Source organism: Filicampus tigris, chromosome 15 (genome assembly GCF_054856515.1).
Source record: "Filicampus tigris isolate MCC_2025a chromosome 15, RoL_Ftig_1.0, whole genome shotgun sequence".
Classification (NCBI taxonomy): Eukaryota; Metazoa; Chordata; class Actinopteri; order Syngnathiformes; family Syngnathidae; genus Filicampus; species Filicampus tigris.
In genome coordinates, this window is record NC_141231.1 from 6,636,257 (window position 1) to 6,654,734 (window position 18,478).

An 18,478-nucleotide genomic window follows, 5' to 3' on the forward strand; every position below is an offset into this window, starting at 1 on the left:
CTGTAATCAAGTTCTGACACGTTTTTCACATTCTGTCATTGCTTTCTCCAGCTGATGAAACATGTAACAGCTCCAGAAGAGTAATCACAGTTGTTATCACTACGTGAAATGTATTCTCCAAAATATATATTACTTTTGTATTTAAACTTAAATAAAAAACAAATACTATAACCCCTACATTCCTAATTCAGCCTGTAGCATTGAGCTCCACGGATATAACAAGTTCATAAAAACTATTTTCCCCACAGACATACAGTAAATGCATTCACTATGATATTTAACCTTTTTAAAAACAGAGTGCCACCAGGAATATGTGAGACAGCTGTTCTGAGCTGTGCTGTGATTGGCCAGGCTGTGTTGTGTAGGTAGTTAACGTAAAAAAAAAAACAATAAAAAAAACACAAATATTACAGCCACAAATGTTTCAAATAGTATAGATTTTATAAAATATTGGGAGTTTTTTTTTTCCATAGCTGCTTCATTTGGTGACCCAGCAGTATGTCCAATTGGTCTATGGAACATGCCTAACTCCCAAAGAATGTCTGACCATGAACCGGTTGCGGCTAGGATGGTGTTAGCTTGCATGGTCCCATGTATGTATACAAACTTTACTCCTCTTTGATTTGAAAGTCCTTCTTTTATTTGAAAAGAGTTGATGTTGTTATCCAAAAACAACTTTATGGCACCTTGAAGAATCATCATGTACTGCATATCAAAATGGCAAACTTTTCTGTGTAAACACATTCAAACAGATTTAGTTTTGTCTCATTTGATTAGCAATTGTGATTTTTAATGTTAGCTAGTAACGTGCATTCAACTTTGTGATGCTAAGTAAGACTGGGACAAACTGGCAGCACTGCTTTTGTATGTGACAGATGAAATATTTACCACAATATTTTTGCTCTTCTCTTTATCCTCTTGTTTTATTTTCCTCTTTTTGTGTGCCCTGATCAAGAAGTTTGCTTCATTTTGTTGTGCAGTAAATTTCTTTCCAACAAGCCTGCTAGTAGGCGGCTCTCCGACACCCAACATGTCATTGCAAGGACTTTTTAGAGTTGCATCGTTGATGTAGACTAGGACTGTACGATGTTGGTCACATCCGCCAAGAGCAGGTCGCAAATTAATGAATGTAGAAGGAAACATTGCGCGTGGCACACATGAAAAGCTGCAACAACGTTTTTTGTTTTTGTTTCCCACTCCAGCTGTATCGGCTAGTCTGATGGCCCGTCTGCACCTGATACTGGGTACAGCTCATTAATAATGGGGTAAGTGCGTCAGTAAAAGGGGTCAGGTGATGCCCCAGTCCTAGAGTAAAGGTTACACCAGTGCACCTTTGGAATGGAGGGTGGGATTTGGTAGCCCTGATCAAAATGCAGGTAGAACTTCCTTCCAGAGAAGAACTGCCTGCTTTTGGATATTACTATTCCCAAGAATTACACTACTGGTTCTTCTCTGCTCTCTGTCAATTCGTGAAATGATTCAAATGTTCTAAATCATCTTCTCCGTTTAGATAAATGAAATGAGGTATAGAATACTAACCTGTCCATTATGTAACTGTCACTGTGGTGCTCAGCACTTCCTTCAAATTAGGACGCCAGTTCTGACAAAAATACATAAATAACTTTATACAACAGATGATTTACTGTGATTAAATATGTGGACTGGCATGGTGGAAATTCCATTGGGTGTAACTAGAACAAAGCTTCCCAAAGACACACTTCCAAATCTTGTAGAAAGTCTTCCCTGAAGAGTGGAAGATTGTAAAGCTACAAAGAAGGAGGACTGGCTCCATATTTTCTTCCATTTATACACCCCTGAAAAAAACATCAACCCTACCATGAGTGACTTTACGCTAGGTGGTGTACTAAATGTATAAACACTTTGGATTCATCTTTTGTTATCATTATTATTCTTAGGTCAAATAAATTGTCATTCCTAAGACCAAAAAAACCAAACATTTCTGTAGGCATGTTGTTGATTGGAGACAGCAAGTAGGGGACACAAGCAGGACCCCTAAAAATCTTTAATGGGAGACACACAAAAAATGTTAAGAACAAAGTAAGTCATTTTGGTTTGAAATTGCCATTTTAAGGTAAATTTGGCAGTTTTTGGGTCACCTGCAGATCTTGTCCAATTTCTACCAACTCTGAACCACAGAGTGTATACTTGACAGATAGGCAATGCTAAATTGGAAGAAAATCCATGTATCATTCATTACTTCCATTTTCAATTGGTAATCATAAAACAAATAACAAAAAAAAAGTGACTCATTATTTTGTTATTTGTTTTCACATCTCACAGAAGAAATAAAAAATTGCCAGATTTTTCACAGTTACATTCTGGGCTCCAAAAATATGACATTGAACAGTCGCCAGGACTGAGTTTGAGTTAAAATTTAATTGATTGTGTTTACATGAGTGTTTACATGTGTTTGCATTTCATACAGAGACCAGAGGTTCTTTAAAAATGAACGACCACTGTTCTTTTCTTCGATACCACAGAGCAGCCTTGATTAACTGCCTGGACAACACTTCTCGTGTGCATTCCCTGCAATGTTCAACCTTCTTCTTGAAAACCCATTTCCTTTACCTTCAAATAAATTCCAGAGCAGTAGAGTAGTAATACCCCTAAAATATCCTTGGCCGAAGAAGAAAGACTACTTTTTTATATTAAGTGCCACTTCTAGCATATAAAATGGTAAAACTAAAAAGAGATGGAAAAAAGAAAGCAAAGTAATCCCTTGGGTGTGGTGTGCTGGATCTTAAAGGGGTGAGTGAGAGAGAGATTGAGGTAGCAGTACTACTAGATACAGTAGTGAGTGAAATTTGGCTCAACAGAGAAAGCATATTCAGTATCCTAAACAAAAATCTTGCAACTATTAGTGCGCCAGGTATCCAGGTACTGATTAAAGACTAATTAAGGAAATACAAATGAGTAATTCAAATTCACAGCCCTTTAAAAATGAATCTTTAAAGAGGAAGACTTCCAGAGTACCAGAATTCCAATGCAGGAATAGGGGCTGAAACCCATTGAAGAATCACACTGAGGCGGTCGAAATGGTAAAGTGTGGCTGTTTGGCCTCGCACCCCGAAGGTGTCCTCTGGCTATTCGAGTGAACATCATTATGTCTGCTACTGTCAGTTCAGGGCCAGACTTCAATGTGAGGACTCTATTCTTCTTGGCAGTCAACTGTCAGTCAAGAAATCCTTCTCCCAAACCCTCTTCCTTCACTCCCACCTTCCTCCTGTTCCTCACACTTTGTCCCGCCCCCTCATGTAATTAAATATGAACATCGGGGTAATATTTCAAGCTGAAAAGATTGGATATGATGTATTATGATGGATTTTTTGTATTTTCTGAGATAGTTCAGGCAGCAGGATGCTTAATTTCTTGGCTGTCTTACTATTATTATCATTATTAGTAGTAGTAGTAGTAGTATTAGTACCAATAGTAGTAGTAGTAGTAATATTAGTATGTCATGTCATCTTCCAAACCGCTTATCCTGTGCAGGGTCATGGGGAGGTGCTGGAGCCTATCCCAGCTGACAATGGGCGAAAGGCAGACCACACCCCGAACTGGTCGCCAGCCAGCAGGGTACACACACAGACACCGTCACTGAGCGGGAGCCGATCCCACGCTGCCCGCACACAACTCAGGCGTGAGTACCACTACACCATAAGTGACCCAAGTAGTAGTATAATCATTATCATTATGATCATCATTATCTGTAGTGTTAGTAGTAGCAATTGTAGTAGTATCAACATTATCATTATTATTATTATCAGCATCAATTTTATTATGATGAGTAGTAGTAGTAGCAACAGTACTAAAGTGTTTGTCTTAATTATTCTAGCTCTCCACTCTGGCCATCGAGGGCCACTATCCTGCATATTGTTTCACTCCTCCAACACACCTGATTCAAACGATCAGCTAGTCAGCAAGCTCTGCAGAAACCTGATAACGATCCTGATCGTTTGAACCACATGTGTTGGAGGAGGGAAATATCTAAAACAAGCAGGACAGCGGCCCTCGAAGACCGGAGTTGTGCCCCGATGTATCGACCATATAAGGGATCCACTCCTGTCCACAAATTGACAAGTGTAATTTGGTGCCTTGGTGAATTGCTCCCTCCCTGAGTGAAAATACTACGTATGGCTATCATGTCAATATGGGGACTCTTGCTTTTTTCTGACTTAGGACCCTAGCTGTTATGGCAATGAAAGCTGTTTTCACAAAAACGTCAGTGGAGTGTTGCGAGGAAAGCAATGGTTAATTTGCATGAGACAGAACCACCCCCTCAAAACGTATGAATGTCCTAAAATCATCATTGAGGTATTTGGTTTAGTATTTTGAAAAAAAAAAACATTGAGGTATTTGGCTTAGTTTTTTCACAAAAAAAAAAAAAAAGCATGATTATCCTCTGGATAAAATTACATTCAAAAGAAGTGCCCCACAGGCAGTGAATGATGCTGAAGTCAAATTGTGCCAAAAGCAGCTGAACAAAAAAAGAACATTTCAAAAAGTACGAAGTTTTACAAAACTTTGATCACTTAAATGTCCAGATAATAAATGTTAACATTCTGTTCCGTAGTAGTAAAACCAGATAGCATTGAGTAAAAATATCTTTCTATTGATTCACCTTTGTGTGTTACTTCCTGGTAATAAAATAAATTACTACAGTATCAGTAAAATGTAACTTTTCCCTACTTACCATAACCGAGATGTGCAGCAGATGCATGTGTTCGTGCATAATGTGCACTGGCTCCCGCGCCGAGGCCTGCGTGGTCTGGGCCACCGCCTCCGACTCCGTCATGGACACGTGGAAATAAAGTGTCCCATTCGCCAGCCACTGCTGCTTCCAGTGCACCTGGGAAATGTCTTCCCCCATCCCTGACATCTCTGCAAGACAAGAGACCACATAACCAAAAACAAAAGGGAGGCGTTTAGAAAATTTCATTTAACTGGACTAGAGGTGCACGAGGGTAGTTTTGTAATTTGACCGTGGGCTTTTCTAATGCTGCGTTGTAACCCAGAACATCAACGCATCAGCCGAAGAACCTTTGAATAAGCTGATTTGAACTGTCATACCGCTGGTTCAGGAGGAATTACCATCAAACGTCGCCAAGCGCAAAACCTGCACGCCGATAAGGACGGTATTAGAGATTTGTCTAAGTGTGAGTAAATCAAAAAGTGGTTTAAGCATTTCAAAAAATATATAATGAAAGAGTCACATTTCTCTTCATATCGCATCTGATGTTCTTGTCGTTGGGAGGAAGGATATCCCCTAATCGGAAGACAATAGCCATATCAAGCTCAATTAATTGTCTGTGGCAGTTGCAGGCGCGACATCTCTGCAGCAGTGTTGTCGTCTTGCCGTCTTGTCGTCTGCATTAATCACTGTGCAACTGAAGTCAGTATAAAAATGCATTAGCTTTGGGCCTGCGTCTGCAAATTATGCAGACATCAGCAAAGTACTGGAAGCTTTTAAAAGTGATGGTGGAAATCAAGACACATGTGAACATCACTTCCAAAAGCAGTACCATGTCATGTGTTATGCCTTGTCTATTTCGACAAGTAATATTCATCAGGAAAAGATGGGTCCATGGAAAAACGATCTCATGGTAATATGAGGGCAAATTGACAAAGCTCTCAGCAAAACGTTTAATTTGTGGTTTTTGCAAATTGAATTTTGACTTGGTTAAAGTCAGAGTCAATTGTCACGTGAACCTTGACGCTTTGTCCTGCGGAATTTTAAGGTGGCAAGGGCCAGATTGATTGTGTGTTCAATGTTGCCCACTCGGCATCCATTGCAGCCTGATCATCCTGGAAGGGGGATCCCCCCATCTGCGGTCCCTTCTCAAGGTTTCTCACTTTTCCCCAAATGAGTTATACGTGAATCACTCAAATGATTTCTCCACAGTATCAATCTGGGACAACTCCAATGTAATCTGCTCGGGAAAGGCGGGACATTCACTTAATTACTTTGCGCTGATTGCCGATGCGGCAACTTGTACACGCCTACCAAACTTTTGTTTTGACCAATCATGGCAACGGAAGAAGTTCTGTGGTTTCCTATGGACGGGGGGTGCGTAAAGAAAACAAGAGAGAACGTTGGAGGGTGAGGGAGAGGGAAGAAAGAAATTACACTGGTTAGTGTTGTTTTGGCGTGACTCGAATGCAAAAATTCTGATTCTGCATTAGTTTTTGACAGCTAATCGTTTCTCTATTCTAGTCACCAACAATACATGCACAGCCCTATTTTACAAATTGAAGAGTTTATTGAAAGGTGATTTTTTTTTTGTATCTATCATCATATGGGAGCAAATTGTCAACATAATTTGAGATAAGTAAATCTCTCATGAAGTCCATCAGTTTGAGATGTGGCTCAATTCTGTTTATTGAAAATGTACGTTTTTAGTCTTTGTATTTTGGCCTTGTCTTGTCTTGTTTTTTTTGTTCACTTTGAACTTTGATCTTCACCTTGAGGAATGTTATAATGCAACAAATTAAATAATTGTGAATCTGTGGTTTGTTGAAAATACATTTTGACCTAAACAATGATGAAGATGATCTGAACAAAAAATGCCCAACTTAGCCACTGTCAACTTTCTGTAGTCATAGCTCTTGGAACCAGTCTTGGAACTAAAAAGTTTAGATGCAATATCTGAAGAACTACGGAAACCCTTGCCAAATGGTCCCGGACCTGTTGAAAGTACTCAAGTCAAGTCTTCTTCTGGCCGTGATAAATTATAGTCATGAAGTCCACAGTGTATCTCCAACATGTCCCACTTCTGGGGTAAAGTTACTTTTTTTTCACTTCAGCCAGATAATAACCCTTTGAATCCTATATCACGTGGTCAGATTTATGGCAAAGGCAAGATGACTAGCTAATCTCACTTGAATCTCAGGATTTCTAAAAGGGCAAAGAGGTAAAGGAGTAGCAGCAAGCAGGGCCTTCGGGTGGGAGACACACGATGTGTCGGTGCGTGATGCGGTATTTTGTCATGCAGGTGACAAGGGAGCAGACATCTGTGACATCCATCAGCTGGGCAGGTGGCAAATGACAAATGTCGCTGAATGCGGCTAGTTATTAACCTACTGACTCTGGGCTACGTCATCAGGGGAGGCTAAGCTGAGCTCTGCCTTGAGGCACAGGCAGGGTGCATGGTGGGAGTCAGTCATGTCAGAAAATGGCCGAGTCTATCTATTAAAATCAGAAGGATTGCAGTCCCATGCGTGGATTAAAACAATTGAGGCAAAAAATCGGCAGCATTATTTTCAGCAGTGGCAACAATGGCATGGAAACAGGATTTCAAAATATTCAGATAGTCTACCAACCCATTAAACGCTAGATAGAATGGACCAATATGTTTAGGTTTTTTCCAGGCCAATTCCAATACCGAATATTAATAGTCAAGGAGACCAATATTTGGTGCCAATATTCATTTACGGTAAAAGAGAAAATATTTGCGTCAATTGAAAAAAAAAAAATCAAACTCCAACTCTTGATATAAATGGCTTTAAGAATGTAAACACATTTTCAGATTTACAAGCTATCGTTTTATATTAAGACAATAGACATCTTTGTTTTCTACATTAAATCCAGGGAACTCCCAGGTTCAGCAGCATGTCTCAGAAATGTAACTAAAATGAGCTATCATTATCTTTTAGTAAAAATTTAAAAAAAACTAGTGCAGAGGGTTCACAGGCTCAGATTGAAATTGTCGACCAGCAGATTTAAAAAAAAACGCAGATTGCGATATGATTCAAGATGCTAAATATCGGCCCCCGCTGATAATCGGAGTCACTATTAAACACATTTGTTGATCACAATTTTTTTTTGCCACAGTTGCCAGTGGCTGTTGTGATGTATAAAATACTCGTCTATCACTGACAATTGCAAAAAGGCAGGAGAATAGGGTATTAAGTTCCCCGGGTTGACCTTACCCCCCATTTTGTGTCAGTGCCGTGAATGGAGAACATAAAAAAAGGTGAAGTGTAAAATGGATTTCTGACCCGACCTACCTCCAAAGGTGGAAAACTCCAGGGCAAATTTCACCCTCCTTTCTGTCAACACTGTCTGCGCATAACGGCCATATGATCAAAAAAGTGTGGTGTTAAAATTCCCGTGTCAACTTCACCTCCGAGGCCCAACCCACCAAACCCACGCGTTCTGTGGCAGTGCCGCTTTGACAGAACAGAGACACAGAAAAAAGTCAGAAAAATTACATCTTTAGCAAGCCGTGTAAAAGACACTTCTGATACTGCCTCTGAAGGTGGGAAATTTCCAGCTCAATATTACTCCTATTCCTTTGGTGCTGTTTGTATAGAACAGCATGTAAAAAGCAGACCCAAGTCAGCCTTTACGAGTCGCGTGTGTCTGATGCTGCTTCTGAATGCAGAAAATTCACGACTCATCTTCACCCTCATTCCTTATCAGTACCATTGAGACAAAATAGAAGAAATGCTGGCTTATACAAGTACTGTTACAAGGGTTTTATACATTGGCACCGTGTCATCTCTGATATTATCTCTGCGGCAGAAAATCTCCGTGTCCACACCATAACTTCCATTCGACGTCATGCTGTTTAAAATGGAAAATATCAGCGAATACGGGATGTCTAAATCAGGCTTCTGAAACTAAATCCTTCCGCTTCAACCCCGATTCTGTGCTAGTGCCGCAAAAGGAAACGGGGGAAAAGGCTTGCTTTTACAGCCACTGAGAAGTGGGCTTTCCTAACAAGTGCCATCCAGTCCCTGGGTAGATTTTATATTCTCAATTCTGAATCTGTCAATTATAGAGAATAGCGACACCTGGAAAATTGCTGTCATACAGGAAGTTTAAAATGGGCTTCTGATGGTGTTTTCAAAGTCTTCAAAGACGAAAAATAATGAGGTGGAGGTTAAATTTGCCCCATCTTTAACATTTTTTTTATTATCATTGTCAATTTTGTAACTTGCAATACCTCCAAAAACAGGGAAGTAAAAGCTTTAGATAGCTTTAGCACCCAAAAAAAACAACAACAAAAAAACAATACGAGAAGCATTATGGATTTCTAAGATGGTTATTTTAGCATTAAACCACCATTTATTCCCTGTAGTACTCAAAAGGTGCACTTTCTTCTATTGTAATAAACCTGCTGGACCTTTCGCGTTTTTGCTGACAACAGCGTATGATAAAATTTTGTGGTGTGTGAAGATCTTAAAACTTGAAACCCCCACTGGAAAAGCTGCTTTTGTCTGCTACGTTAAATTGGCGGGACTGACGACGCCCACCCCACATTAAAATAAGCACTTTCTGACAGGGAGATGTACCCGTGCCTTATAATTTTAACACTCTTGTCAAATCCGCTGCAGAGACTTGCTCAGCCGGCTTTAAATAATATGTCATTTTGATGCAAATTAAAAATTACTTCCTTGTGAAAAAGCGACGTTTTGCAGAAAATTCGAATGCACCAAAACCAGCTAGCCTAATGTCTGGCTGTGTATTATCTATGTTTATACATGAATATGACAGAGTTTCACTAGGAGTGCTATTTAAAGACAAAATTAGGTGTGTGTGAGTGTGTCCTTGTATTTGAGTCCGGTCACTGGGCTCCGAGCCAGACATCACTGGGATAAAAGGTGTGTGTGGCCTCGAGGCCTGCTTGTAATTCATTAGCAGGACCATTATTAATGTGTATATGTGCATCGCTGTGTGTGTGTGTGTGCGTGCGTGTGCGTGTGGGGGTGGGGGTGTGTGTGTAGGTGTGCGTCTGCGTGCGTAAACCAGATTGAGTCCAAGGACACACCACAGGAATGCATTAGTGAACCTTTCTTGGCATACTTGATTGGCATGTTGATCATTGATAATTCATGGATTGTCAGAAATCAGATGAGCAACTGGGTGGATAAGCATGCATACCTTAAAGTCAGGAGATCTTGGTTTGAATCTCCAGGACCCTAAGTTTGACAGGCAATATAGAAAACAGATGGACTGATAAAAATGCGCTGAAAATACGTGTCATAATTTTATACTACACGCAGCAGTTCTTGATACCCAGTTGTTGCTGCATACATCCAAATGTCTATTTCATCTACAGGAGGCACTCCAAGGTTGAACACAATCCATTACCAAATGCTGATCAACCTCAGATGTAGTTGTACTGTGAAACTATTTTTTTCCAATCAACATTATTATTATTATTAGCATTATCATTATTATTAAAGAGAAAGACAACTACAACATTTTCTTAACAATAATTTGCTTCATGCAGGCTCACTAGTCGAAACATGGCATTCTGATTAATATTATGTTTGTGGAATATGAGTTAGCCATCACAGGTGGCAGCCATTTTGTTGCACAGTTACTCAGGGCTCAAGTAACGACCAATCATGGTTCAGCTTCAGAAAACAGGTGAGGATGGATCATGTCTTGGATCGAGAACATAAGACTCCACAATACGTTCTTCCATCATCTCTTTACTATTTACTGTTTGATAGGTAGCGCGGTGCCGGCTTTGCGGCAGCCACTTGGGGAGTGGCGGGGTATGGTGAACCAGACGTCTTACTTCCGGGTTAGAAAGAGAGCCACCAAAATAACGTATCTTTTATTAAGAAATGTGAGCGTCATTGTGCTACAGGAAATAAATATACAATCATGCATATGCCTATAGTTAACAGTGGAAAGCTTAAAATAGCATGATACATCTCCTTTAATCAGAATACCACGCTCACACTAGTGGAGGAGTATTATGCAACATCCATCCATCCATTATCTATACCGCTTATCCTCACAAGGGTCGCGGGCGTGCTGGAGCCTATCCCAGCTGTCTTTGGGCAGTAGGCAGGGGACACCCTGAATTGGTTGCCAGCCAATCGCAGGGCACACAGAGACAAACATCCGCACTCACAATCACACCTAGAGGCAATTTAGAGTATCCAATCAACTTACCATGCATGTTTTTGGAATGTGGGAGGAAACCGGAGTACCCGAAGAAAACCCACGCAGGCACATGGAGAACATGCAAACCCCACACAGGGAGGCCGGAGCCGCGATCGAACCCACGACCTCTAAACTGTGAGGGGGACGTGTTAACAATGCACCACCATGCCGCCCTATTATGCAACATATTATTGCAAATATTTTTTTTTTGCTGACTTCCCTTTAAGACATTATGTAAAATCCATATGGTTCTGCTTAAAGCTCTTTATCTTAGCTCATTTCTGTATACAAGTTGCCATCTTTCTGTATGTTAGCATATAAAAATGCCATGTTTGTATTTTATCTAATTTAAAATTGTATCTCATTACATTGTATAAAATAAGGGTATGATCTTCCTGCATGTTAGCATATAAACTGTCACCATTTTAGCAGTATAAAATTATTATTTTAAACAGTATCAAACTCGAAGATAAACTCATTATTCAACTGCCAAAGCATTTACTGTATGTAAGCTTCAATATTGTTTTATGTTACCATATCAAGTATTAGCATGTTTGCGTTTGTCCATTTTAATTTTGACATTAAATCCTTACTGAGCTCCCTAAGCACTTTCTGTATTCAAGTTGCCATCTTGCTAGGTATTTATATTTGATTACATGTTGCATAAGAAAATGTGTGCCTGCATTTAAGTATTTAAATGACCACCGACACTGTGTGTTTGTTTTTGTAACTGCTTTCCTGACCGCTCGAGAATGGGTTAAAAAAAAAAAAAAAAAATCTCCATCATGCTCTGAACTTTAAAAAGACTTTCATAAGTAAAGAATAGAAAGCGTAGTAAAATGAAGTGAGGGATTATAAAATGAGCTTTTCAAATGTGAGTTATGCTGACAAAATGTGTTTGACTCAGGAATATCTCCAGTGCCCACACTGAGGACTTAGCAGCACTAAGAAGGCTTTGTCAAGGATTCTGTCCAAGCTTTTTACACCTTACTTGCTTTGTTTCAAAGGACACTGGAAGCAGTTGCTCCTTGTGTTTTTGGATCGGCTGTTTGAAAAAGGAGTAGTGCCATTTTTTTTTATCAAAGTTGGTTTTGATCTATGTTTGCAAACTAATTGTTGCCATTTGATTCAGTCTTACTGCCTGAACTAGTGTACAATGCAAAATCCTATAGATTTGAAGTAGTATCTTCCTTACTCAGGCTGTATTGCTATAACAGGGGTCTATTTATTGGCAACTGATTAATGTGAAGGGTTACCAGTTTGATATTAACTTCTGAAAAAAGAAATGTGTTCAAATTACCTTAAAGAGGAAGTGAACCCAAACATATTTTTTTCAAGAATATGTTCCCAGCAGGCCCACTAGTTGAAACACAGCATTATGATTAATTTTGTGTTTGTGAAATATAAGTTAAGCAGTAAAATACACTCGTTTTTACCCATCTCCGGGGGCGGCCATTTTGTCTTCTGTCGACTGAAAATGACATTACAACTGCTCCCAACGACCAACTACGGCTGACCTGTTCTCTGAATTGGAGCTGTGAATAATAATGGTACTATTAGGGCCTGACCTACTGTATTTAATCCGTGGATTTTAGCTCTTTTAAAATAGTCAAAATCGGCAAAATAAAAATTGTAGATGACTTCATTGATGAATTCCTTTTTGTCCACATTAACACTCTACAAAATAAGACAAAGATAACGATATTTCCCAAAATGGGCGAAAAATCAGACAAAAATGTAAACAATACTCAAGAACAAAGTATTGTTAAACAGTCAAATGTTCTGCTTGTACTTCACATCTGTATTCATTTAATTTTCTTTATTTATGTTTTAATTAATTGGACGATTAATTGGTTATTGGAATTTTACCCTGCCAAATATCAGAATCAGTATCAGGCTAATCCATCAATCCATCTATCTATCTATCTATCTATCTATCTATCTACCTATCTATCTATCTATCTATCTATCTATCTATCTATCTGTATATCTGTATATCTATATATATATATATATATATATATATTTACACACACACACACGCACACACAGTGGGTACGGAAAGTATTCAGACCCTTTGACATTTTTCAATTTCTGTGACATTGCGGCCCAAATAAAAAAAAGTTCATTTTATTTCTGATTAATGTACAGTAAGCACACTATCTTGACTAGAGGTAAGATCTTAAGCCTGAGCCCGAGTCTGAGCCGGGCAGGGCCCAAAATGTCAATTATTACGTTCAGGTTGGGTCGGGCCCAGGCTCCTTATTATATAAGGCACTGTGGCGTAACGGTATAGGCGTGTGACTATGAGATCCGAGAGCATAGGTTTGATTACCGTTGCCCACACTTATTTTTAAAGTTAATATTTTGTTGGTATATTTAAGTGAGCTACGGTGCCAGAATCCTGAGTCCTCACGAATAAAATATAAAATTTCAGATTCTGGGCTCAGGCCTGCAAATCAAGTTAGTTGGCTCGGGCCGGGATGGCCTTTAATATAAATACATATATAAAAAATATATATATATGTATATATTCATTTCCGATTTTATATATATATATATATATATATATATATATATATATATATATATATATATATATATATATATATATATATATATATATATATATATATATATATATAATCGGAAATGAATATCACAATTGATCAATTCTTAACAATCAATTAATTTTTAATCAATTAATATGCCTATCCCTACATCGTACAGGGGGCTTCTGAAAAATAGAGAAATCCTCTGGCAACTGACAGGTTGCAACTTCAAACCAAGGTCAGTTTTCATTAAACCTAGTGGAGCAGAGTTTTTGAAGTCTTTTATTTCACATTGACCTTCAGAAGTGCCCTTTTCCTGGTCTCACTGGTATGTGGTGGGTTTCGAATTTAGACCATTTACCACATATTTCTCTTAGGATCAAAATCAAAGATCAGCCGGGATTGGTGGGCAAGTTGAAAACCTGTCAAGATTGGGGTTGTTCTGCCTTGAGTGTTGTGATACACAGTCGGCATCGGCTCCGGACTAGACTAATTGCTGAGATTTGCATGCATGCGTGCACGCTAGCCTGCCCGCCCACACACAACAACTCTGGTTCCCTGTAGACTGACGTTCCTCCGTGTAAAAGGTGATCATCGCACTGACACGCTCTCTGATTGTTCAAGGCTGACAGCTCCATGACAGTTTGTCAGCTCGGCAACAAGCCCGCGTCATCGAAGTTTACCAGGATGAAGGCTGGCACCCGAGGGCACTCTGTGGCATGTCATTACATACGTGGCATAGCGTCTTTTTGCAGGTTGAGTCTGCCTATAGCGCTGACTCCTGACAGCACAGAAGGCAAGCGAAGCTTAAATAATTCATTCGAGGAGGAGGAGGAGTAGGAAAAGAGACGGATTCAAAAAGGAAGCAGAGATGGTGACAGAGGGGTCAGAATAAGGAGCAGGAAATATAAAGCAAGAGTACAAAGTATTGAGGAATTTAATTCTGGCTTCGCATTGCCAATTCTCGGAACATCAGTCATTTGTGTCATGTTGTTTCCACACATCATACACGAAGGTTGTTTTCACCACCGTGGGGTGTATTATCCCTTCCCATCTATTGTTTGCCAACCTGGTTTAAGTGATGGCCACCGTTCAGACAAAAACAGAGCTACACCTATGAGTCGACTCCCTTTTACGACATCATTTGATGTTGCTTGTCCTAACCATGCTAAACCAAACAGCTAATTAAGACTCATCAAAACTATATTTGACTTCAGAAACTGATAAGTTCTCTATTCATTTTACAGCAGCAAACATCTCCATTTAAGCCAATAATTAGCCCATGCATATTTACTTCATCTCATACTTGCAACTCATCATGTATGTCCTCAAACATGTCTGATTTGTCTTTCCTATTGAAGGGTTTACATTAAGGAGTCATTTTAATTAATGTTAAGTGTTAGTTCAATAGACTGCAGGTCTGGCACACCGCATTTTAATTTTATTTTTTTACAATAAATTAACACCATTTCAGTGGAATTGTATAGCTATGTGAAAATTTTGGACTTGACTGTTTTTGGAGAAAATTATTTTCTTTCGGTTGTCTGGTTTTGTTAATTTTCTTCTAGTTTATGAAATGACATCAAAGACCTATGTTTAAGACTTTAATGAAAGTTAAGATATTTGTTCCCAAATTAGCTTTGATGATTAAAGGTGAGCTTTAGTGAGACATCTATGTGGTTTGTGGATTGGACGAAATAGTCCAATAAAACAAACGCTCAGATTTGCATTCAGAAACATTGTGAAGTAGGATGTTGACTCATTGTTTAAGTACAAGCCCACTTTGCCCGCTCAACTCAGCGATGGCGAGAATGCTCACCATGTAAAACTTTTTCCAATCTAATCTGAGTTCAGGAATAAACGGCTTCAATTTGTGATGTAGTCGCTCCGCAATGCGCATTCATGTTTATGTTACAAGGAGCTACGTTCAGCCATTTCACTGCATTTCTCCACAATAGCATTGTTTTAAACAACTGTCTGATATATAAATTGCAATAGAAAAGTACAATTGTTTAATATTCTTCTAGTCTGCGTGGAATATTTTTCTCCACAAGTTTCCACTCGATATTTTTTTTTTTTTTACGCCAGATATTCAGGGAAAATAAAAGATACTTGCATCTTGCAGCCGCACAAGCCAACGTATGGTGGTGGTGACACCTGAAAGAAGCCCATGCATCCAAATAGTGTATAACAACAATAGACTATTTCAAGTGTCTTGCAAGATGAGATGCCTGCTGTAGCACAGAAAATGAATGAGAGAATGAAAATAATTCCATGGAAGGCCACTCAGTTTGTGGATTATTTAATTTCTGCTCAACAGAGGCCCCTCCCGCCTTATCACAGAGGCCCACACTCGATCCCCGCAGCAGCACCAGCTGTGGTCAATCTAAGCAGCAGCTGCTCGGCTGCAAACCGAGCATCTCCGACATAAAAGCAATCATATTTTCAGAGACAGTGACTCACCGCTTCACAAAACTCAGACAAGGTGTGGCAAGTAACAGTGGGTGGCTTCAAGAAGGCATATATTCCACACCATTTGCCCGCCACACTTTCCCAAAGTCAGTAAAATGCAAGAAAAGTGAGAGCCATATTCTCGATTTTCTTGGAAAGTCCTGATTTATCGGGTTTAAAATAATTCTGTTTCCTTCTGTGCTGACTAGTGTACAGTATTTTATGAAAATCTAGTGAAAGGGTAACAAACTAGTTTGACACATTGACAATAAAATAATCTTGAATTAATGACAGTTGACTAGAAAATGTGACATTACTTGCCAGTACAACGACTGACTATCAAGACGTGCGAGAGTGAATAAAAGCAGAAAGATGTTATTCCAAAGGTAATCAATTACATATTTTTAAAAAGGCAATTTCCTTATGCAGCATTGCAATGTATTAGTTCAACATTTGAAAGGAGGATTAAATGAAAGTTAATCTGGTGAAAAGGGAAGCTTCTGATTCAACACAGCTACCTCCAATTCTAGTCGCTGATAGTGTAGTGGTACACACGCCTGAGTTGTGTGCGGGCGGCGTGGGAACGGTTACCGCTCAGTGACCGTGTCTGTGTGTGCCCTGCGACTGGCTGGCGACCAGTTCAGCGTGTAGTCTGCCTTTCGCCCATAGTCAGCTGGGATAGGCTCCGGCACCTCCCCCCGAAACCGGATACAAGATAAGCGGTTTGGAAGATGACATCACATGACCTCCAATTCTGACAAATAACCCCTGGTATTGCTAGTTTGTTCATTGGTAACTTTATATACCTTAATAAAGTATACAAAACATCAAATGAAATGAATACATAAATAACCCCTGGAATTGGAAGGGCCGACCAGAAAACGGCATAAAAAAAAAAAAATAAATGAGTGTTCTGAAAACCATGCTAAAAAATAAAAATCCAAACCAAAGACATGATCAAGTGGATATTTAATTACAGAGCATAGGGACTAAAGCGGATTGGGGAATTTGGAAGGTGTCAACCGACGAAACAAATAGATGCTTGCCTTTGGTCCTGCTGTGCCACAGCGAGACCTCGAATGTCTCTCGTTAGCACGGAAAACACGTTGCCTTGGAGCTGTTTATGTGCACATGCTCACGTTGGTCAAGGTCATTTTCCATCATTTAAATTCCACACACATACATGGGCGATAGCTGCCCCTCCGCACATTGTGATACGTAATTAATTCAAAACATAATGCTGCTTTATTACAGGTAATGAGGATCATTAACCAACCTTAGGAAAGACTGTTATAGCGTTATTTATGCACAAATCTATACCCGCGTTGCCTCTTGTGCGCTTGTGGATTAGCAAGGCAAAGTGCCAAAAAAAACAAGCCTACTACTCCTAATGTATTTAAAGTGGCATATTAACGGTATAAACAATCCCCTTATCCACCGAGCGCATAGACGTCTTCTAAAACACTCCAATCCTATTAACAAGACCTTGTCTGATTGCACATCTTTCGTAGTATCTCAAAGTATAATGTTAAGCTTGTCCGTGAATGAGGGGAGGCAGTTGTCTCCCGGTGCCAGCGTGGGTGGAAACGCTGTAATAAAACACACATTAGGAAAGCCTTATCCTTGTGTTTGTACTTCTCTGGAAACCTTGCTCATAAGTATGAAAAGGGTAGAGTGCACTGGAAGCACTACAATACAATAATAATGAATTGAGGGTTGTTGCTGCGTATTTAGTCCCGTCACAAACACTGATGAAAGTGTTTACATTGTCACCTAGAAAACTCTACAGACAAGCCGATATTTCTTTGACGGTTTAAAACATTTTGGCTTGCAACATAATGATTTGACACATTGACCTTAGCCACCTCACATGCTGACAAAGAAAATAGTCTGTGGATGTATCCAAATCATGATGTTGCTGCACGTGTGCAGACTTGACTCACCTGAAATGATCGAATCTCATAATGTGCAGGCAAAACCAAGCACTGCATAGATAGAACATATCGAACAGCTAATTAGCTGCTACGCTGTATTTTTTATGGAGGAACTAAAACACATCAGAGAGTTTCTAAGGTGTAAACACAACAAATAGTTGCTTGCCTTTGGTCCTCTGGTCCACGGAGAGAACTTTCATTAATATATAAGCTTTAATAAAGCATTGCATCTCTCCAGTCTTATCTCTCCCTTAATTAACTGGCAAAAAGGCTATGGCTGTACATTGGGGCGAGACTAGTGCGGCGTGGTTAGAAAACGTTACAATTGAGGATGCTGTGATCCCATGTTTTGCACCCGAACCCAAGTCTTTTGATTTTGCCTATCTCTGGCTAGTCGGTATGGCAATTGTACCTTGTATTTGGTGGGCTGGCGGGTGTTGGCAAGCCCTGATTAAAAAGAAAAAAACAGCCCATAAAATTGGTTCAACCGTCTTATATTTTCTTTTATTTTAATAAAAGTATCGAACCATAATACCTATCTAAAGGCAAATAAACAAATTATGTTTATAGCAAGTTTGCGGTGCAGCACAAAATAATGATATAAATAAATTACATTT

At 39.4% G+C, this 18,478-nt stretch overlaps 1 protein-coding gene across 3 annotated transcripts in view; it reads right to left on the minus strand.

Moving 5' to 3' along the window:
• Window positions 1–18,478, minus strand: part of astn2 (astrotactin 2) — a 264,845-nt gene that overhangs the window by 208,126 nt on the left and 38,241 nt on the right. For all 3 annotated transcript variants that reach the window (XM_086053042.1, XM_086053041.1, XM_086053043.1), the window contains exon 2: window positions 4,712–4,899. In XM_086053042.1, coding sequence (XP_085909168.1) covers window positions 4,712–4,899 — 188 coding nt within the window. The remainder of the gene's footprint in view (window positions 1–4,711; window positions 4,900–18,478) is intronic.